This window comes from Caloenas nicobarica, chromosome 10, assembly GCF_036013445.1.
Source record: "Caloenas nicobarica isolate bCalNic1 chromosome 10, bCalNic1.hap1, whole genome shotgun sequence".
NCBI classification, from domain to species: Eukaryota; Metazoa; Chordata; class Aves; order Columbiformes; family Columbidae; genus Caloenas; species Caloenas nicobarica.
In genome coordinates, this window is record NC_088254.1 from 16,630,168 (window position 1) to 16,649,130 (window position 18,963).

Genomic DNA, 18,963 nt, shown 5'->3' on the forward strand with positions numbered 1-18,963 from the left:
TGCTCAGGGCTGGGAGCATCACACGGAGCAGCTGATTGGCACCAGGCAAAATGCGACAACCTTGCAAATTCATATTTACCTCTTCTTACTACCAGGAGGGCTGGTGGGCTTGGGAAGCAAAGCTCCCTAAGGGTGTTATGCATGGTCTCATTGGGAGTCTGAATTCCTGAGCTGTGAAGGAGACTGAGAACACGTCTCCTTGCCCGCAGGAGCTGGGTGGGCAGCTGTGTTAGCTGACACGGGCTGGGCAGACAGGAGTGCAAGGCTCCATGGGAAAACTCATTAAAGAACCCTTTGGGAAACCAATTTAGGGAAGAAATTACTGTTTGATGGGCGGGAGAGGGAAAAAGAGAGGGGAGTGCGTGAATGCAATCCCTTTCAGTTTTGTTGATTCAGGTTTTATGTGGGACTCTGGGACTTCAAACACCAGCTCCAGAGGCTCTGCAGTGCCTAGCTTTGATATGAACCATGCAAAGACCTGCTCTTTTGTATTTTTTTTCTGGAGCTTGCCTGAAAGACAATTCAAAAGCAATCAGCAGCTGCTGTGACAGCAGCAACTTGTTGCTATGGAATTAAATGTGATGCAAAATACAAAGGTTTCTTGGTTAGCAGCACCAGAGTAAAAGGGGAGTGGGAGACAGAAATGAATGCAACAGTCAGAATAAAGCTACAGCCACAGCAGGGCTGGGGTTTAACTGGAGGTACAGGGGAAGAAATGTAAACATGAATTGTTTTGCTTCCTTAAAAGAGATTTTTCGCCATCTCAGCAGGTCAAGCTCAGCTCTGTCTGGGAGTGAGCACTTGGGAAAGAGTCTCATCTGGTGACGTTCATCAGGGGTTGTACGTTCCCAAGCTCTTGGGAAACTTACCCTTATGCTATCACCAACCCTTGCTGCAGGTGTTGGGATCTCAGAGATCTTCCCCATGAGGTAGCCAAGAGCCTGGCATGGAAATCTCCTGGACATGCAGGGTCAAACCCAGGCATGGCAGCAAACTACTGCTGGCAGACCTGGGCCACCAAAGGTGGGTTTGTCCCACACCGCCACAGCTTGGACAGGACACAACGCCTTTCTGCACACCCTTGGCCCCGGTCCGGAGCTTGCCCACGGGCTCTCTCCACCTTGGTTCCCCAGCTCTGTTAACAGGGTGCTCCTGATCCTCCAAAAAGCATTTGGGAGGAGAGGGCGGGGAGATGCTCTGAGATGGGACTGAGCCGGGACCAGACCTTGCCCAGGTCTCAGGACCTCCATCCCCAGGGACTGACTGTGCTGAGCCTCCCCAGATGCCAAAGGCTGCTACTTCTATGTCTCATTTAAATGAAAACCCATCATATTTTCACGTTTTTTAAATATGCCTTTTCCCACCCTGGCCCCAGCTGCCCTTGAAATAACACTATTGAAGCCCTACAGGGAATTATCATCTGAGCTCGCTCTCGCTTTGTCACTAGAGTCAATTAAAAGCAGAGTAGCTGGTGATTTAATACCTCCGGTGTCTGAGGAAGCCCCACATCTATCCAGAGGCTGGCTCTGGCATTTCAAACACATACCTGGAGTGAAGGAGTGTTTTTTCCAGCCATCCGACATGCTTTCATATTCATCCACGTCTATACAAAGCACTGAAGACTCCTGTCCTTGTCTTGTCATCTTCTCCTGCATGTTAATTAATGCCCCAGCATTGCACATGCTCCCTGTGATATGTCCCATGTCTAATTGTTTTCCTATTTCCCACGCACCTTCTCCCTTGGGATAAACCCAACATACTTCAGTTTTTGAAGCGGTCCCAGGCTCACAAACTGCCTCTGCAGGAAATGCTGCTCGCGAATGAAGTTAAGCTTCCAAGAGCAGGAGAAACCATTGCCCTCAGCTCCCCACAACCAACTGGAAATTCAAACTGGGCCCAGTCCCTCTTGCTCCAGTGCAGAATGGGAGCCCGATGCCCTCCGGGTACAGGGAGCAGTTCCAGGGCGGCCGAGATGGGACCCTGCGCTGGGGACTCGTGGTAGGAGTGAATAGCAGAGGCTGAGCTCATTTTTTCCTTTCTTCCTTACAATCTCCCTTTTCTTTCCATTTCACCACCTCCTTATTTAACATCATCGACTGTTGTGCAAAACCATCAACCCTGTTTGCAGCAGTGTGACCTACTTTACCGCGGCGTCCCGACTTCCTCACTGAAATCGCAAGCTCGGAGCCCACCCAAGCCATTCAGCGTTTCTCGGCTGAATAACAAATCCAATTAGGGGGAAGAAAGCCTGGCTTTCACGCTGTCAGCCCCTGGACATCTCACTTCCCCAGCGCACGCTGCACCACTGATGGCTGCGTCTCACAGACGCCGTGGACAAGGACCCCTCTGTATTCGTGTGCCCCCACGCCAAATGAAGCTGGGGGAAGGGTTCAAGAGGGCTGGTCCTGGCTATCCCATGTGTCCTTTCATTCTTCCTGACATCCCTCAGGGACCACGGAGCTCAGGAATATAATAATTTGTGGTTTTTCAGTTCCGACTCTCCTAGGAAGCCTTCCCTCTGAGGAATGGTCCAGGGCCATGCCAGGATGGCACAACTTGTGCTCATTAAGGAGCTGCAGGTGCTTTACCCAGGACATGATTTAATCACTGATAGCAAGTCCCATCTCTCAGTCCCGGCATCACACCTAACCCGAGTCCTGCTGCTCCATCCAGAGAAAACATTGTAATTCTGCCCTTTTCTGCTCCCCTTACTCTCTTTTTCCATCCCAGCAGGTAACCTGTCCCCAGGACACCAGCTCTGTCCCATCGTGGGGGATAGGCATGTATTAAAAGCAAGGAGTAGGAACAAAACTAGGAGAAAAAAAGGCTTAAGGGCCACCAGGAAAAGCTCTTTTGGTTTCTAACTTCCCTGGCTGGGTAGGACAGACAGACAGACATTGCCTGCCCTGATGCGAGACCAGCGGCACCGGGGCTCACGGCGTGTTGCTGCTTGGCTCCCTGGCAGGTGCAGGAAGGCTGGGAAACACCCATCACTCCATTTCTGGGTCACTGTCTGGAGAAATTACACATGCACACGCAAACAGGAGCTGCTTCCCTCTGACGGCTGCTTCTCTGCACCCAGCTGAGCGCCCACTCCTCCCGGCCCTCTCCTCTGCCCACGCTGCCGCCCGCCGGGCTTAAAACTACTCCCGGGCTTCCCACAGGGCTCTGCTAATGACTCACCACTCCTGCTTGGCTCTAATTAGGCTCCTGTCTAATTAGGCTCACTGGAAAGATGTGGCTGGTGAGAAGCAGTTCTTTAGTGAAAGGGGAAAGAGTGAGTGTCTGGAGACACCGAGCGCCGAAGGGAGAGACGCCAGGCTGTGGCAAGAGGTCAGGGGGTACTGGGAATTGTCAGCTGAACTACATCTGTGCAAGGGACAGACCATAAAGAAAAGAGAGAGTAAAAGGACTTAAATAAGCCCCGACAGGGATGCTCTTGGGGCTCAGCCCTGAGAAAACAAACTTTAGCTCCATCCCGCCAGGGGTGCCTGGCTGAGGCATCAGGATGTCTTCTAGCCAAGAGTGAAGGTTGCTCTTTAGAGCCCCGTTGAACAAGTTGTCGACATGCAAAAGGAGCGCCAGGATGCAGGGAGAGCGGGACACGGCTGTACAGGCTGCGAGGTGGGGGGATCCGGTCCCGGACCTGCAGCATCCTTCCCCGAGCAACCCTGTAGCAGAGGGCAGGAGAGCTGGCCCTGCAGCAAAGCCTCGTTCGGGGCGTACTTCAAGGGGTGTGAGGACAGCTTTTGGGGGGACACGAGGAACACTCACTGGGTCTGCCCATCCCTGTGAGGGCTGGGGGTGCGCACTCGTACAGGCTCTTGTATCAGTTGCTAGTATCAAATGTTCTTTCCTCCTTAATGTAAACATCTTCTAACCCAAACGAATCAACATGTTGCAGTGTTTAACATCCCTCTAACTAATTAACAAACCCCAAGCGCCTTCTATGGCAAAGGTAAGCAAGTCACTCCTTTACTGTTCACCTTGTATCTGATCACAAGACATCTCACTCACTCGCTGAACTAATTAGGGTTGTGCCTTTTCTTCTCTTAATAAACCCTTCATGAATGAGCAGTCTGTCTGCAAGCTCCAGCCCGGCTCACACCTGTGTCCTCTCAGACCTCCAGTTTCTCACCCTGGAGCCAGCGGTGGGACTGAACCCAGCAAAGGCAGGAAAGGGGAAACGCAGATAACGCAAATGATAAAGGTGCCACTAACCTGTCTTTCTGAAGAGCTGCTCCTGTGCCTGTCAATGCGCCTTTTAGAATCCCATCCGAGCAGAGGGGCCCTTTATGACCCCTTTTAGGTGAAGGTGCCAGTGAAAATCCAACCATGTCCAGATGAGTCACCACACGGCTGCACAGGGAACTTTTGCTGTACCCCTTCACTGGTAAGGAGAAACCAGGGCTGGACAAGAAACTTGGGATGCTCAGAAACACACCAGATGCTTGGAGATCATCTAAAATAATTGATCCATGTCGTCTGGAGAGAACTTCCATTTCATCATCTTAGCCATGACATAACAGCTCAGATCACGGACTGCAGACAAAATTGTGTAAAGCTGGTTTTGGATATTCAAATTGCCACATGGAGATGGTCTGGAGAGCTGGGGTCCTTCATTTCCTCCTCTGCCCAAGGCAACTTGTGTTGCATGCCCAGGCTCCCTCTGGCCTGTGGAAACAGGGGTGGTTTGGTGTGTGCTGTGCAGGACCAGAGAAGATCACATTGCCCTATTTGCCCTGCACACTGGCCTCTACCCAGCAAGAGCCAGCAGGAATTTGGTTTTTCTACACAAGATTTGTTATCAGTAAATATGCTCCTCTTCCTCCCATGACCAATGCCCGTTTTATCTCAGCAGCCTGGAAAACCGGCACTGCCAGCAGCAGCATCTTGTGTTCCAGCAGCAGAAGTAGCCGTTGTTTCACAGCAGCAATGCAAGGGCTTGGGGCAACCCAGCGGTGTTTCCGTCGGGCATCCAGGCAGCAGAGCCAAGAGAGGACATGGGAAAACACGCTCTTTAAACGCCTTACACAGGAGCCGACGGTTCGGCAAAAGCTTTTATTCCCTTCGGTAAATAGGTGAGCTGGGACAAATGGGAATGCAAATAAAATGAGGACTACTGAGCAGCCGTCGAGATAAACCAGCTCTTTCATCTCCTGTCTCACACCCAGGGAGCTGCCCGTCTCGGAGCAAGTGCTGCGTGACAGGGCGTAGGTTTGAGCTCGTTGACATGATCCAGGTTTTTAGAACAGCACATGCAACACGGACCTGAGAGGGGTGGAAAAATACATGCAGCGCACTGCTGGCTAACGGGGCACAGCAGGGTGGGTTGGCATTTCCCAACGCCTGTTAAGAAACAACCCAAAACCGCCAGGCAGTGTTCGTGTCAATGACCTCACGGATTTGATCAATACATCTGATTCTCCTCAAGCATCCCCTCTCCTTCCCTATCACACTCCTGAGGTAAAGCGAAATAGTAGGATGGAAACGAAGCAATTCCTCTGCCTCAAAATCAATACAGAGGATGAAGGCTTCAGGTCTCCCTGCTCCTCCTGCCCAGGGAGAAGATGCTCAAGTCCCATAGCGGTTCAGCTGTGTTTGCTTCTACAGGTAAAAGAAAGTGATGGTGGAGAAACTCCAGCTGTTGTGGCTCTCTGTGCCAGCTCCTCACTGTGCTCTGAGCAAGCTGCTGGCACCCTCTCCTGCCTGCGCCGATGTCTGCAGGCATTGGGAACGTGACTTACCTCCATCTCTCCAGGCGAGAGGAATGACCCAGACGCTGGCCACAGCATTTCTGCTGACCCTCCTCTTGCAAGGGATGTGGAAATAGGTAAAGCACACCACACCGTGCGTGCAAACACCTCTCCTTCTCTCCCCATCCCTGCGACGAGACACAGCATCTCTATTTCCCCCAGCCAAATGAGATAAAACCCGCCATGTCCAGGATTTGCCAAAGACACAGAGCTATTTTGGCAGGTTACAGAAACCCCGTGAGACAGCACATGCAGCCACCAGGCTGCCATTTGTCTCAGCCTGTGGGGCTGAAGTGGCTGAGATAACGGCTGTGACACTTCCTCTCCTTGTAAAAAGATGAAAAGCCTCATGTGCGAAGGGGCAAAAAACCCCAAAGAGCTGAATATCATTACAGCCATATGCCCTTCAGCAAAACACGAACCTTCTAAGAGAAGGAAAATAAAGAGCCCAATGGGTGCAGACTGGAATCCAGATGATAAAAATAATGGAAACATATGATTACCGGTCAGGGTTATGTCTATTCATTGAGCCTTGGTGCAACAAAGTCAACAGTAGAAATACCAAAGGTGTGGAAAGAAATTGGGCAGAAAACTCAGACTTAAAATCAAATTTATTTAGAGGAAAAATGACTTTACAAGAGGTTGATGCTGATAACTAAAAAGGAAGATAAATAAAAGCTTGTTACAAAACCTAATGGTTTCTGGCAAGTTACAGAAAAACTGGAGAATTTTACAGTCAACAACCTGCTCACTTTTTACATAATTACAAATTAACATACAGCAATTAGGTTTTACCCTCTTTTTTTAAAAATTCTTTTTTCCAACTTTTTTTTTAAACTTTTTTTTTTATGGGTTCAACATGAAAATGCAAAGCATTTTTATTTATTCATATTTAAGAAACAAACCAAAAGCAGAGGTATATCAGGTTATTATAATACACCTCCTCAACGCTCTGGAAATTACTCAAGTGCATTCCGTATTAGTACAAAATAAACACCAGGCTAAACTTTAACCATAGACGAACTGAACTGGACATAGATTTTTTTTTTTTTTTGAGTCAGTGTTTAATATCCTTAAAGAAAATAGTAAAATACTTTAGAGCAGGGAAAGGATGGATACCTATAGACAGCTTAAATACATACGAATCTTATAGCTGTATGCAAAGCAGTGATTGTTATCCTGTTCCCCCCTCCCCCAAGCAATGGAAGCTGAATATATTTGGGCAAAGCATCAGTGTCAGTGAAATGCGTGTGGAAAAAAAGAGCACCGAGCCCTGAAGACGCAGGTGGGAAGGGAACCAGCGTTACGCTTCCCATCACTCAAGAGCACGAGGTGTAGGAGATTAAGCCAGTTCAGCTCGCCTACCTTTAAAACTTAGCTGCATCACCAGATCGAGAACTAATCATTGATTGCTGCCCCTTCTGACAAATGAAGCGAGAGTTATGAGCAGCAGGAGAGGTTTTTTTTTTTTTATTTAAAAGGGTGCCTTAAATTATGTTAAATTCCCAAACCTGGCCAGCAGGCAGAATAATTTCCAGAGTTCTGGTTAACAAGGAATGTTTTGTGGGATTTTAGCAGATTCTCTCTTGTGCCCCCTGCCCAGTCCTCCCTTGCCCCATGCCACAGATATTCTAGGCAGCTTCCTCGGGATTTGGCACCTGATGAACCTCTTCTGACTCGGTGGCATTTGGAAGGACTGGATTTGGGTGTTTCAGCAACAGCTTTGAGATACCCTAGTGCCCCAAGGAAGGTGCAAAGATGATGAGACTCTATGGATGCTCGTGCCTTCAAAAGGCAGCAGAAATCCACAAATGGCATTACTGTGCTTCTCAGCAGCGGTCAAACTTCAAGAGTGAGGAGTCTACCCGCAGTGGTGGTGAGAGCTACTGCCCCAGGGATGGCACCTGGGAGGTGTCCCAGTGGCCTGGACAGTAAATTAGTGCATGGAAAGGGCCTCACTGCACTTACTTGGTGCATCCCTCCCCACCTCCTTTGCTCTGGGTTCCTCCAAAGAAAGGGAGGTGGAGGACAAACCACTGGTGGGACTGCTTCCCTGCTGTGAGGGACGGGATGGTGACACTGGCATGGGCTTCTCCTGGGGGACAGACCTGAGCCATCAGAAGCCAGTTCTCTGGTCCTGCCGCTCACCCTGTCTGCAGTGTGACTGTAGTCAGATTTACACCACTTTGGTCTAAAAATAATACAAAAAGCTTGGCCCTCCTTAGCCCTCTCAGGGTAAAGCCAAACAAAACCAGAAATACGCCTAATTGCAGCTTGAACTTTGCTGGGGATGAAGAGGGGGAAGGAATGGCAAAGCTGATTGTCTCCACGTAACCAAGATGAAAAGGGACAAGACCAGTTCCATTTAAAGTGCTTTATGGCATCAAACTGACATCAAGTTACATGTTGAGATGATCACTTCACGTAAAACAAGATAAGGCCAACCTCACACAACTCCACCGAGTCTCACACCATTTGCTAGAGCTGCTCTCTATTGCCGGGGTGTTCTGGCACCCCCAGCTAATACTACCCACTTTTGTACTCCATCTGAGCCCGTGCTCCCGCTTCCCTGCTCATTGAAACCCCTTCTGCTGGGCAGTGATAAAGACCAGGCAAAGAAAAGCCCTAGAAAAGAAAGTCTGATTTTTTCCTCTCCATGAAACACCAGCAAAAAAAGCTCCAAGAGCCCTTGCAGAGTCCTTTTCTCACTCCAACTATCTGGGCTTTGCACAGACATTTTTGAACCTGTTCTGTGTTGCAAGATCTCAATGCAAAATGGGCTGGTTTGGGTGCTCCAAGTTGGATCAAAGGACCGGCTCTGGGAATTAGATACAGCATCAGGCTGGGCTGAAGAAATAACATGCTTTCAACAACTGCAGGATGGATGCCAGGCGTGGAACCGGAGCAAATGCAATTTTAGGGCCAGGAAGAGGAAAAGCTTTGGTGATATAAAGCTGGGACTGTAATCTAGCAGACAACCCTAGGCAACCTGCAGGGATCAGAGTGGGAATCTGACTCTGGGAACCTATGCCAAGCCTTTCCGAAGAAAACCCGAGAGGCAAAAAAATAAAAAGATAAAAACAAGCCCTCACCTTCCTAAAGGTGAAAGAAGGAGGAAGCAGTGTGGGAGTAAAGGCTTCATTCCAAAAAAGTGAATCATACAGTAACATACATCCTCCAGGGACAAAGGTCTGTCCACCAGAATTTAAGACACAAACAGCTTTGATACGCAGTATTTCTGGTAGGTGTATTTCTGACTCATGCCCGTGGTTTCTTTGACAAGGAACCACAGGGACCTTAGGAGATCACTGAGTAAATATTACACTGTTTTCACTTCGGGCACTGAATGCTCTTTTTGATTTGCAAAGGTCAGAAGAGATGGTCAAGCCAGGCAGAGGCTCAGCCCTGCTGCTCTGGGTCACACATCTCCCTTACGATGCCCTTCTTGGAACCATGGGACATTCCCATGCCATGAATTCAGGACGTTGAGACCGGGAAAAACATAAGGGATAAAAAGAAAAGCTCCTTCTGGCAAAGGCTATTACAGACCGAGGGAACTTTCAGAAATACCGTGGACCTGATCTCTGTTTACACAACAGTAAATGAGCCACACACTGCTTTGCTTTCCAAACATTTCAGCTCGGCACATTCGTTTTTGCAGATGTACAAATAGCAGGGTAGAAGCCATTCGGTGAAATTGGTGTTTTTCTCATGAAAAAGATCACACCACCAGCACATGCCTCCTCCAGCTCCTTTCAGGTTCAGGAGAAGAGATCTCTCTGGAAAAGCCACCAGACTCACATCACTGCAAGATGCTCCATGTTTTGCTTTCTCCTTTGCCTCCAAGAGATATGAGACAATCTAAACAAAAATATTTCAACAAGGAAAACTAACTGATAGGAGGAGTCATGTCTGAAGTCACTGCTGCTTTTTCCAGATTTCTTTTTGGCCCAAAGATGCTCTGCCTTAAAGAAAGCTCTCAGTTGAAATAGTGTAACTCTAGGCATGGCATGGGCTGCAAAGCAGCACTGCCCAAACCCTGGCTTTGTAGGAACCAGGGAGATAAGAACATTTGGTTTACCAATCTCTTGGTAAGAAAACAAACAAACAAACAAAAAAAGAAAGAAAAAACCCACTAACCACCCCTCAAACACCCAAACAAAAGCAAAATAAAAAGTAAAAAATAAAAAAATAAAACCAAGTAAACTTATTTTAAAAAAAGAACTCTTTCAAATAAACAGAAAGATAAATATTTTTTGCAAGCCCTGCTTGCAACTAAGAACAAGCACCAAATAATATTTAAAAACAGTAAAATAAAAATAAATCTCAAACCTTTTTCCTTTCTTCCTTTTTTTTTTCTTTCTTTTTTTGAGTCTTAATAGTTTAGAGAGCTTCAAAAGCAAGCAGGGAGTTCAGGATTCCTGCACTGACCAAGACAGACCAGTCTAAACATCCACCTCACCATCAATGCTGCTGATACTCATCAGCACCAAGCTCTGAAAACTGCTGCAGGTTACTACCTCAGGAAAAGCTGAAATCATACAATAATGCAAGAAGATAAACACTTTTCTTTTTTTTTAAAAAAAGAAAAACTAGTAGGAGAGGAAATGCATTTGACAGTTTCAAACTCTGAGCAAACCCTTGAGCTATTTTGAAGCTGATAGCATCTCACAACCACTTACAAACCTTCTCAGGCAATTCTCCTGACAGGGTTTGGAAGAACAATAATTTTGGAAGAAAGTTTGGCTTCCTACATTTCTCTTCCACCATTGAACACATCCCTCTATTTGACAGCTGTACAAACACCTCGCAGTTGGCACAGCGAGAGCTGCTCTCAGACCTTCCCTTTGTGCTGATGGCAACACGGGGACACATGGACACCTTCACCCTGCAGCCCACAGTGATGGAAGCAGACCTGCCACACGGTGGTTTTGTCCAAGAGAATGTATTTTCTGCCCAGAAACAGTTAATAAGTGCACAGGGACTAGGAGCTGCCTCTGTGGAGTTTGCTCTGCTCACTGCACTCATCCCCTGACCTGCAACATCTCACTGAAATGCTCTGAAATCGCTGTTGGCTCATTCTGCCTTAGAAACGAGCAAAGGAAGCTGACAAAATCCAGAGAAACAGAAGCCCAACAGTAACACAATAAGTGGGGGAAGAAAAATACAAATAACAGAACAAAGGTCCCTAAAAGCAGATTTTTCAGCCATCTCTCCAGTAAGTCATCAGGGATGTCAAATGCAACTGGAGAACTATACTCTGGCAAAAAGAAAAAAAAATCTTTACTTAGGGGATGGAAAGACTGAGCTGGAGCTCAAAGAGATTGTGTAAAAAAATGTTCTGAGTCCCTGGGGTTGCCTTACAAGCCTACCAAATTTCTCTTTTCTGCGTTGTTTTAAATATACCTAAATAAATTCTGCTTGATTCTGGAAACAGTTCGACATTTAAATCCTCTGTCCCATGGAAATCTTTTGGATTTTTTTTTTCCCCCCTCTGAAATTTTGTTTTGAACGCTGTTACTGCTTCCTAGTGTAAGATACCTTTCTGAGACCAAACAGTCCATATACCACGAGCACAAAACAGGTGTGCAAGTCAACGGTGTTACAACTGGAGCAGTAAGGGCAAGATATTTAATATCTATGCGCTCCCTGAAAGTCATCAGGTATCACCTATCCCCATGGGCCGAGCTAAGCTTAGCTGTACAGACTGCAAGCATATCCCAGTGGATACGTAGATACATATAGGTATATATACAGTATATCTATATATGCCAGTGTGTACGCACCATTTGTAGAGTCCTCATCTTTTGCTAAATGCTTAGTTTTGGTTAGGTTCCCCAGAAAAGGGGAATTTGAAGGCACAGACCCCTTAAGGCTATGTTCTCACATCCTTTAGCAGTAAGAAGAGACAGAAAACATCTATCCCAATCCATTTAACCCAAGGTTTGCACAGAGAGACGGTACTGTTTGCCGTGCAGCCAGCCTCTGCGGCGAGAATTCACCCAAAACCACAGGAGAGAGGCCCTTTCCCACCACTTAACAGACTTCATAACATGTTTTAAATAAAACCTCCAGATGCTCGTCAGATGCAGGCACCAGCAGCGCGCTGTGGAGCGGGCAGGGAGATGTCCACTGTACCAATGCCGAGTGACCGATGGAACTGTCCGTGCTCAGCAGAAGATCTCCTCACCCTCTGGAGGTGCCTCTGACGAGTGAGAATCTGCAGCACAAAAAACCAGGTGGGAATCACTATGGGAATATGGGAATACAGCAGGCAGAGTGGGACTCTGTGTGCATGGACACCCCTTTGTCTTCTAGGTCCACTGGGCACCTTAAAAGATGTCCAGTTCCCTGATGAGCTTCCATGACATTACATCTCATAATTGCTGAGCTTTCCTGTACCCAAGTCGGTAAACATCAGTGAGTTAATACCGATCAAGCTGGTCATCTGAGGGCATGAGATCAAGTTTCATGTGGGTCAGAGGCTCAAGGTGCAGAGCTGAGTCCTAAGGGGATCCAAAACTACCAGAGAAAATCCTGCTTTTCTTTGTTTTCAGATTAAGAGACAAGGCAGATTGGCTCTAAGGGAAAGGAGAGGCCATCAGAAGGACTGCAAGGATTGCAAGTATCCCTTCCAAACTACAACAGAATTAACAGACAGCAATACCACAGGGGCTGCAACAGCCAGGAGCATCCCAGCAGCAGCTCCTGAAAGCGCATACACTGAAGCAGGACGTTTTTTTTCTCAAAGCAGAGCAAGCCGAAAAATACAGGGAGAATATAGCCCGTGGAGGCTGCTCAGCATAGGACAGGGAAGGAAAGGAGCAAGGAGCAGAGCGTGTGCCTCTGACAACCCCAGGGACTGTAGACCAGGCAAAAAAGCCCACAAAGAAAATCACTTCAAGCTGGGAACTCCACTTATCACAGCTGATCTTCTCCATCCCTCAAGTGTTACCATCCACATTCAAGGCTAGATTTCACGGCTTCAACAAGTTTGCTGGCTGGAGTAAAAAACCAGCTCACCAAATCTGAAAAAACACCTATGACCTCCCCTGACACTCACCAGACTGTTGGGAGCGATGTCCCCTGCCCTTTTTCTTCTTTTCCTTCTTCTCCTTTGGTTTGGCTAAACTGAAGAGGCGAGTAGGCATCTGGGGCTGTTCCTCAGCCACCTTGTTAGTCTGGTTTGTTGTGCTAAGCAAATGGAAAGTGCTTTTCTCTTTGTGTGTCCTTGAAAGACTGTTCCTTTTAGGGGAGACAGACAGTTCTGCATCAAAGTGCCCTTGTTTAGGAAGGGAAGGGCTCTTCTGCTTGGAGGAGTCATCGACACTGGACTGGGAGGGGACTCTTGAGAGTTTCTCATGCAGATTTGAAACCTATAAAGGAAAAGAAAAGTGTTTTACTGGAGCATGAAAGAAGCCAGCAGAGAACCTAGACAGGAAAAGTGTGTCCCAGACCTGAGGTTGCTCTTGTGAACCATCCAGCCCATTCACCAGCTAAAATGTGGTTCCCATTCAGGCAAAGCAATGAGAGAAAAAGCCCTCTCTGAGATGAAGAAATGAGGAATATAAAGAATAAGGCTCCAGTATCTTTTGCTCGTACATGTACTATGTGATGTATCAACAAGCCAAGGGCAAATATTCTCTAAGATCTCAACAACAAGACTCACCCTGCATCGTTTGCACACACAGATGGTGGCAGGAGGCCAAGGAGAAGCGTGCCTCTCTGGCAGGGGAACGCCAGCACACGGCATCAGAGCGGCATGTGTCAAAGGAAGCCTTCCCGAGCGACAGATGAAAGCAAAAACATTTTTCTTGATTTTTTTCTTTTTCCTAACGGCTGTCTCAGGATGTAATTGAGTCCACACATTCAAAGGGAAGATCAAAACAACAGCTCAAAGCCTCACCGAACCCTCTATTAATAGCTCTGAAATGCCAGTAAGACACCCGCCTCCAAAAGGTGCTGACTTCTCCCGATCCCCCAGGCCTCGCAGTTATTTCACCTCTCAGCCTCTCCCACAGCATCTGAACCCCTTGCATGTCTATGTGTGCTCGATGCTGGAACAGCTTCACTGTGTGCTTGGAAAACTTCTGGCCTGATCAGGAACCAGGGTGGGAGGGAGCAAACCCTCCTCTGATGACTTGTTTTTCAAAGCTCACTGCTGAGCTCCGCAATTAGTCCATTCAGGCACCACAAATCATTTCCATTCTGCAATCCAACATTTAAAACTAATTTTGCTACAGCTCTAAGCAAATTACATTCAGAATTAGTGAGTTACAAACAAACAATCAATCAGAAACAGGCTTAAGGATCAAATTCAGCCGATGTTTTGCCAATGGATGCTTGTTCTCCTCAGCCAGACTGCCATGCGGTTATAAAAAAAATAAAACCCAGCTTGCTGAAAAATTCACAGAGCAGGATCTGCGTGTGGGCTTTTCTGGCTGGTTGTGGGCAGGTAGACAGCAGAAGCCTCTTGCAGCAGAGCTGGGGATTTTTGCTCACTAAGACATGACCAGACTGCAGGTGCCCAGTCTCTTTAGGACAGGGACAAAACCACCCTCTTTTCTAGATATCGAGAATGCTTTTGGAGATGGATATAAGCACACAAACAGCCTTCCTCTGCAGTTATCAGCCTCGCAAGTGGCTTTCATGACAGCTGGAGGGTGTAGGTAACCCACAGTGCCCAAGCTCTTTCTGAGAAGAATGTCTCAGCTGCCTGTCTGCTCCCCAGAGCTCAGCCCCATGGATTGAAAGCCAACGTCAAAGGCAATATCCATCCTCCTGGGATTGCCTGGGGCATCTTCTCTGCAAGCCAGCCACCTCCGCTCTGCTGTCCATCAACACAAGGCACAGAAAAGTGGGTGTTGTAACCACCTACTGCTCAGGACTGGCCTGGCATCCTGAACACACCGTGTTGCATCAACACTGGCAATGCCTGGGCAGCTCTGGAGGTGGAAGAAACGCAGCCCTGCACATCACGTGGAAGGAAAGAGCCAGTTTTAAACACCAAGCCCTGCGTGTCTGGAGCTGGGCTGGTGTCAGCGTATCACTGCTGGCATGCCGGTGGCCAAGGAGCCAGCCAGCAGCTCCCTGCAGGGCATGCCTTCCCCAGCAACCCAGCTGTTGGCATCATTTACCTGGTTGTGGTCAGCCTCCTGCCGCCTTTGAGCTAATTGCTCCATGTCTTGTTTGAACTGCAACTTCTCCCTCTCCAGCTGCTTCTGCGCTGTACGAAGCCTCTCCAGGTCAAGCTGGTAGGAGGCCTTCTTCACCTGCAGCTCCTCTCGCTCCCGCTCAAGATCCTGCCACCCTTTCTGGATCTGCTCCTCTCGCTGGGCCAGCTGAGCCTCCTGCTCCGCCAGCTCTTTCTCCCGCACTTCCCACTCCTTCTCTCTCCTCCGCCTCTCCTCCTGGTGCTGTGTCTGCTGCTTCTTCAGGTTGGCCAACTCCTGGCGCTGCTTCTCCAGGTTGCGCTGCTTCTCTTGCTCCAGCAGCGAGGTTGGCCGAAAGAAGCCTCGGGTCAGAGCTCTCTCGCTCAGAGCCAGCTTCTGATCCTCGATGTAGGTGTCCTGCTGCAGCACAACACCCTAGGAGAGAGGGGACACAAATGACTGCAGCATCCGCTCCACAGAGAGAGGCTCCATCCCTGAAAACCTCAAGATGCTGTATCAAACCCTTTCTTCTCCCACCAAATTCACAGCTCAGCACTGCTGCCTTGCAGCTGAGTGACCGGAGGATGCTGGCAGAGCATCTCCCCAGCAGCTTCAAAAATTCAGGCAAGCACCGGTTCACTTAGGCAGCAGCTCATTCCTACGACCTGCCGGCACGTTGCCTGCAAGCCAGCTGTGGAGATGTGACAGGCAAAGGGGAAGGAGAGATGGGGGTGAAGCACGAGTGGCTGTTACTGACTGGCGGGATGCGCAGTTTGGGCAAGCAGCATGCAAAAGCGGGATGAATGGCCAAGCCTACCTGCAAAGCACTGAGCAGCTTATGGAGGCTGGTAATGGTTTGGAGGACCTGCTGCAAGAAAACAAAAGCGGTGCTATTAGATCTCACTGTGTGCCTAGGTGCATGTAAAGCACCCTCCTTTTCTTTTCCACTGTGACCCACCGGTCTGACAAGCTGTACAGTCAACCCTCTACACCCTCATTTTTCTCACCCTTCACTTGCAATGACTGTGTCATTCGCCAGTACACAAATACATCCCTGGGACATCTCAGACATGCCTGACATTGTCTTCCTCACTTTCCTTGCTGTCAGTGCGGCAGGGAAGGAAATGTTTACAGAAGCACTGAACAACACAGACCTCACGGGAATGCCCAGGCTGTCTCTGTGAACCATTTCCCACAGCACCAGCTTGCTCAAGAACAAGCAGAGTAACTGGGATGAAACTCAGCAGTTCACTTAAAAATTTCAGGGAAAAAACTTCAAGGGGCAAAAAAAGAAGAAATCTTAAAATGAATGTGAACTATTTGTCCTCTTCCACCCCCAGATGACCCATATGAGTTCCACTGTCCTTAGACAGAAAACTGCAATTCAGCAGGCACATAAGTACAGCAGGTGTGTTCATGTAGGCTCTCTGAAAATACACGTATATGTGAACACATCGTGCATCGATACAGGGCAAGCTACTTTGGAGCAATGCCCTACCTCTAAATATATTTTTAGCCTAGCTAAAAAATTCTTTGAATCTTCCATATCCTACAATTACTTTTAAGAAGAAAAACCACTGCAGTATTTGCAATAGTGGTGTGATAGCCAGTATTAAGAGAACTGCTTCTCATTCTGCCATTAATGCTAATTGGGAGTTATGAATGTGTATCAAAGGGAGAATAGAAATCTAATTGCCCCAATTCACTGCACCTGCAACATAGAATTACACTCCCTCTGTCTGCAGATGCACAATAAATACAGCCCTGTGCATCCTAGTGGTAATTAACCCATGGTGCCTATAATCAGCACATATCATCCTGCTGGCAAGCAGATGACAATCAGCGAATTCCCTGCCTGAACATCCAAGGTTAAACAAATAAATGACACAGTGGGTTCAGCTTAATGTATTTAAAAGTCTACATGCGCTTCAGCAAATGAAATGTATTTTCTTCTACATTATCACCTATTGAGATAGATTCATTTGCCACTTAAGTGAAGGAAACAGCTGAGCAACGGAATCAATTCTTACCTCGTTATTCCTTTTCAACATGAACATCAGATTAGCATTTCCACCCTATGAAAAGATCACAGATTTAATATGAGGACAAATGAGAAATCACACCAAATGTGTTCTGAAGCTGAACTAATGACAGACACATTAAACTCCCCCTCCATCTTCCATTCTGGGAGAATTCATGCATGTTTTTTAGACAAGTTAAAATCATATAAAATAAAATGTTAATTAGGTATCATTTTGTAGTTATATGATGGATCGATCCACAGCAAGAATAGGTGCAAGCTTCTAGTTGACCTTATCATTTCAATAACGACGCATAATTAAACACATGCTTTAGCTGATCTGCAGACAGATGGCACATAACCCATGCCACAAAGGAATACAACTGATTTGCAATGGTTTTCAAGTCAGGATTTCAGCTACAGCGAAGTGTTTTTTGGCTGCATACTTCTAATTTTGTTTTATTTTTAACTTACTAGGATGCACTTAATTGTCAAGGAATTCAGGCATTTTTCAATACTAGAATTGCCCATCTCTTGAAATCTGAACTCAGTGGCAGTAGATAGATAAAACAGGCCATACCTTCTTTAAAATGCTGTCTGACTCTGTTCTCCGAAGGTCCTGAGCATCATCGCCTTCATCTTTCGCTCCACCTAAAGGAAGAAGCCAGCATTGACACTGGTTATTCAACATTTTAAAACCATAGATCATCTTGCTAACATCTGAGAAATTTAATACGGGAAGCTCAGATGTTTCATAAAAAGTGACACAGAGCTCTCGACACTTTAACTAAATCCATTTGCTCCCTATGTATACAGAACATGTCCAGATCACCAGAAAAAGTGGATGTGAATTCAGATTAGGATTGGCTTTGGTTTCAGACAACGTGCTGGTAAATTCGGCACACTCCTATTAATCGGTGGTCTGTCTAGCCCCCGCATTGCTGTCTACTACCAAAGAACACTTGCTGAGAAGACATGAGACAAAATAAGTGCCAATGAAGAACAATACCAGGATCATCTTGGGGTATATTATTGCAGGTATAGTTCCAATGCCTCTCTTGTCTAAATGGAATTTACAGCTGGGTCAGATACTGCTGTGCAATACCCTGTGTAATTTTATGCTAACAATTCATCCTTAGCCTTAGCTATCTGAAGCCTGTATCTTAAAGGGACACTGGACTTCTCTTTCTAACTTGCCCCTGGATGGCTCATATCGGTGCTCCCCAGCAGAACTGAACTGAGTGGTGGGGCCACCAGAGCTGCAACCCTCCACCTGCGCTGCCCTTCCACTTGTGGTGGTGAAGGAATCGCTCGGCCCCTCAGTCCTCTGGCTCTTGCCAAGGCTCTTGCACCGCCCTTGCCAGTTGAAATGCAGTCTATGGTGAAACCCCGCACCTGCCCTGGTAACCTCCCTACTGCCACTCTTTTAACAATAAACAACTTTACATGCACCTGCATCTGCAGCAATCTGTAGGACACCATACCTAGTGCGAAGGCCATCTCCTCCCACCACCCCCAGGCAGGCTTTGCTATTAAAGGCTGACCGTCAAGTCCTCCTAACAGACCTTCTCTCCTGCACCACGTCCTGGGACCTTCCACCTCTTTGCAGGAGGAAACACCTCCCTTCTGCTTTGCTGGAGGGGAGAACGAAAGGGAGTCAGGTTATAAGCCTTGCCCAAGGTTGCACAGGTTATGAACAGAAGAACTGGAGATGAAAGCCAGGTTTCATGCCTCCCAGCCTCCAGCTGAACAAACAGGCGCTGCATACTTTGCCCAAATTCTCCCAAGACCCTACAACTATTGAATTACAATCTAATTCAAAAGAGGACGTTTCTACAGAAAACCTAGAGCTTGACAATGAACAGCCTTCATCACTGCAACAGAGAGAGGCACAACCCTAAACAAACCCCTCCAGCGTGAATATATTTGTGATTATGATGACAAGGCCTGTGGAGAGCTTTGCAGCTTTCCAAGAGAGCTGGGAAAACCTCTACATACTTCTCATGTCTGACTGTCTGGAGCTAACACTGCCCCT

At 47.5% G+C, this 18,963-nt stretch overlaps 1 protein-coding gene across 1 annotated transcript in view; it reads right to left on the reverse strand.

The window, feature by feature from the left end:
• Positions 1–6,391: 6,391 nt before the first annotated feature.
• The window catches only part of AKAP13 (A-kinase anchoring protein 13), a 74,428-nt gene continuing 61,856 nt past the window's right edge, over positions 6,392–18,963 (reverse strand). Inside the window, exons 26-31 of the mRNA XM_065641336.1 lie at positions 17,509–17,579; positions 16,939–16,983; positions 15,726–15,776; positions 14,894–15,343; positions 12,820–13,132; positions 6,392–11,976 (exon numbers count right to left, since the gene is read on the reverse strand). Of these exons, the coding sequence (XP_065497408.1) occupies positions 11,927–11,976; positions 12,820–13,132; positions 14,894–15,343; positions 15,726–15,776; positions 16,939–16,983; positions 17,509–17,579 (980 nt within the window). The 3' untranslated portion in view covers positions 6,392–11,926. The remainder of the gene's footprint in view (positions 11,977–12,819; positions 13,133–14,893; positions 15,344–15,725; positions 15,777–16,938; positions 16,984–17,508; positions 17,580–18,963) is intronic.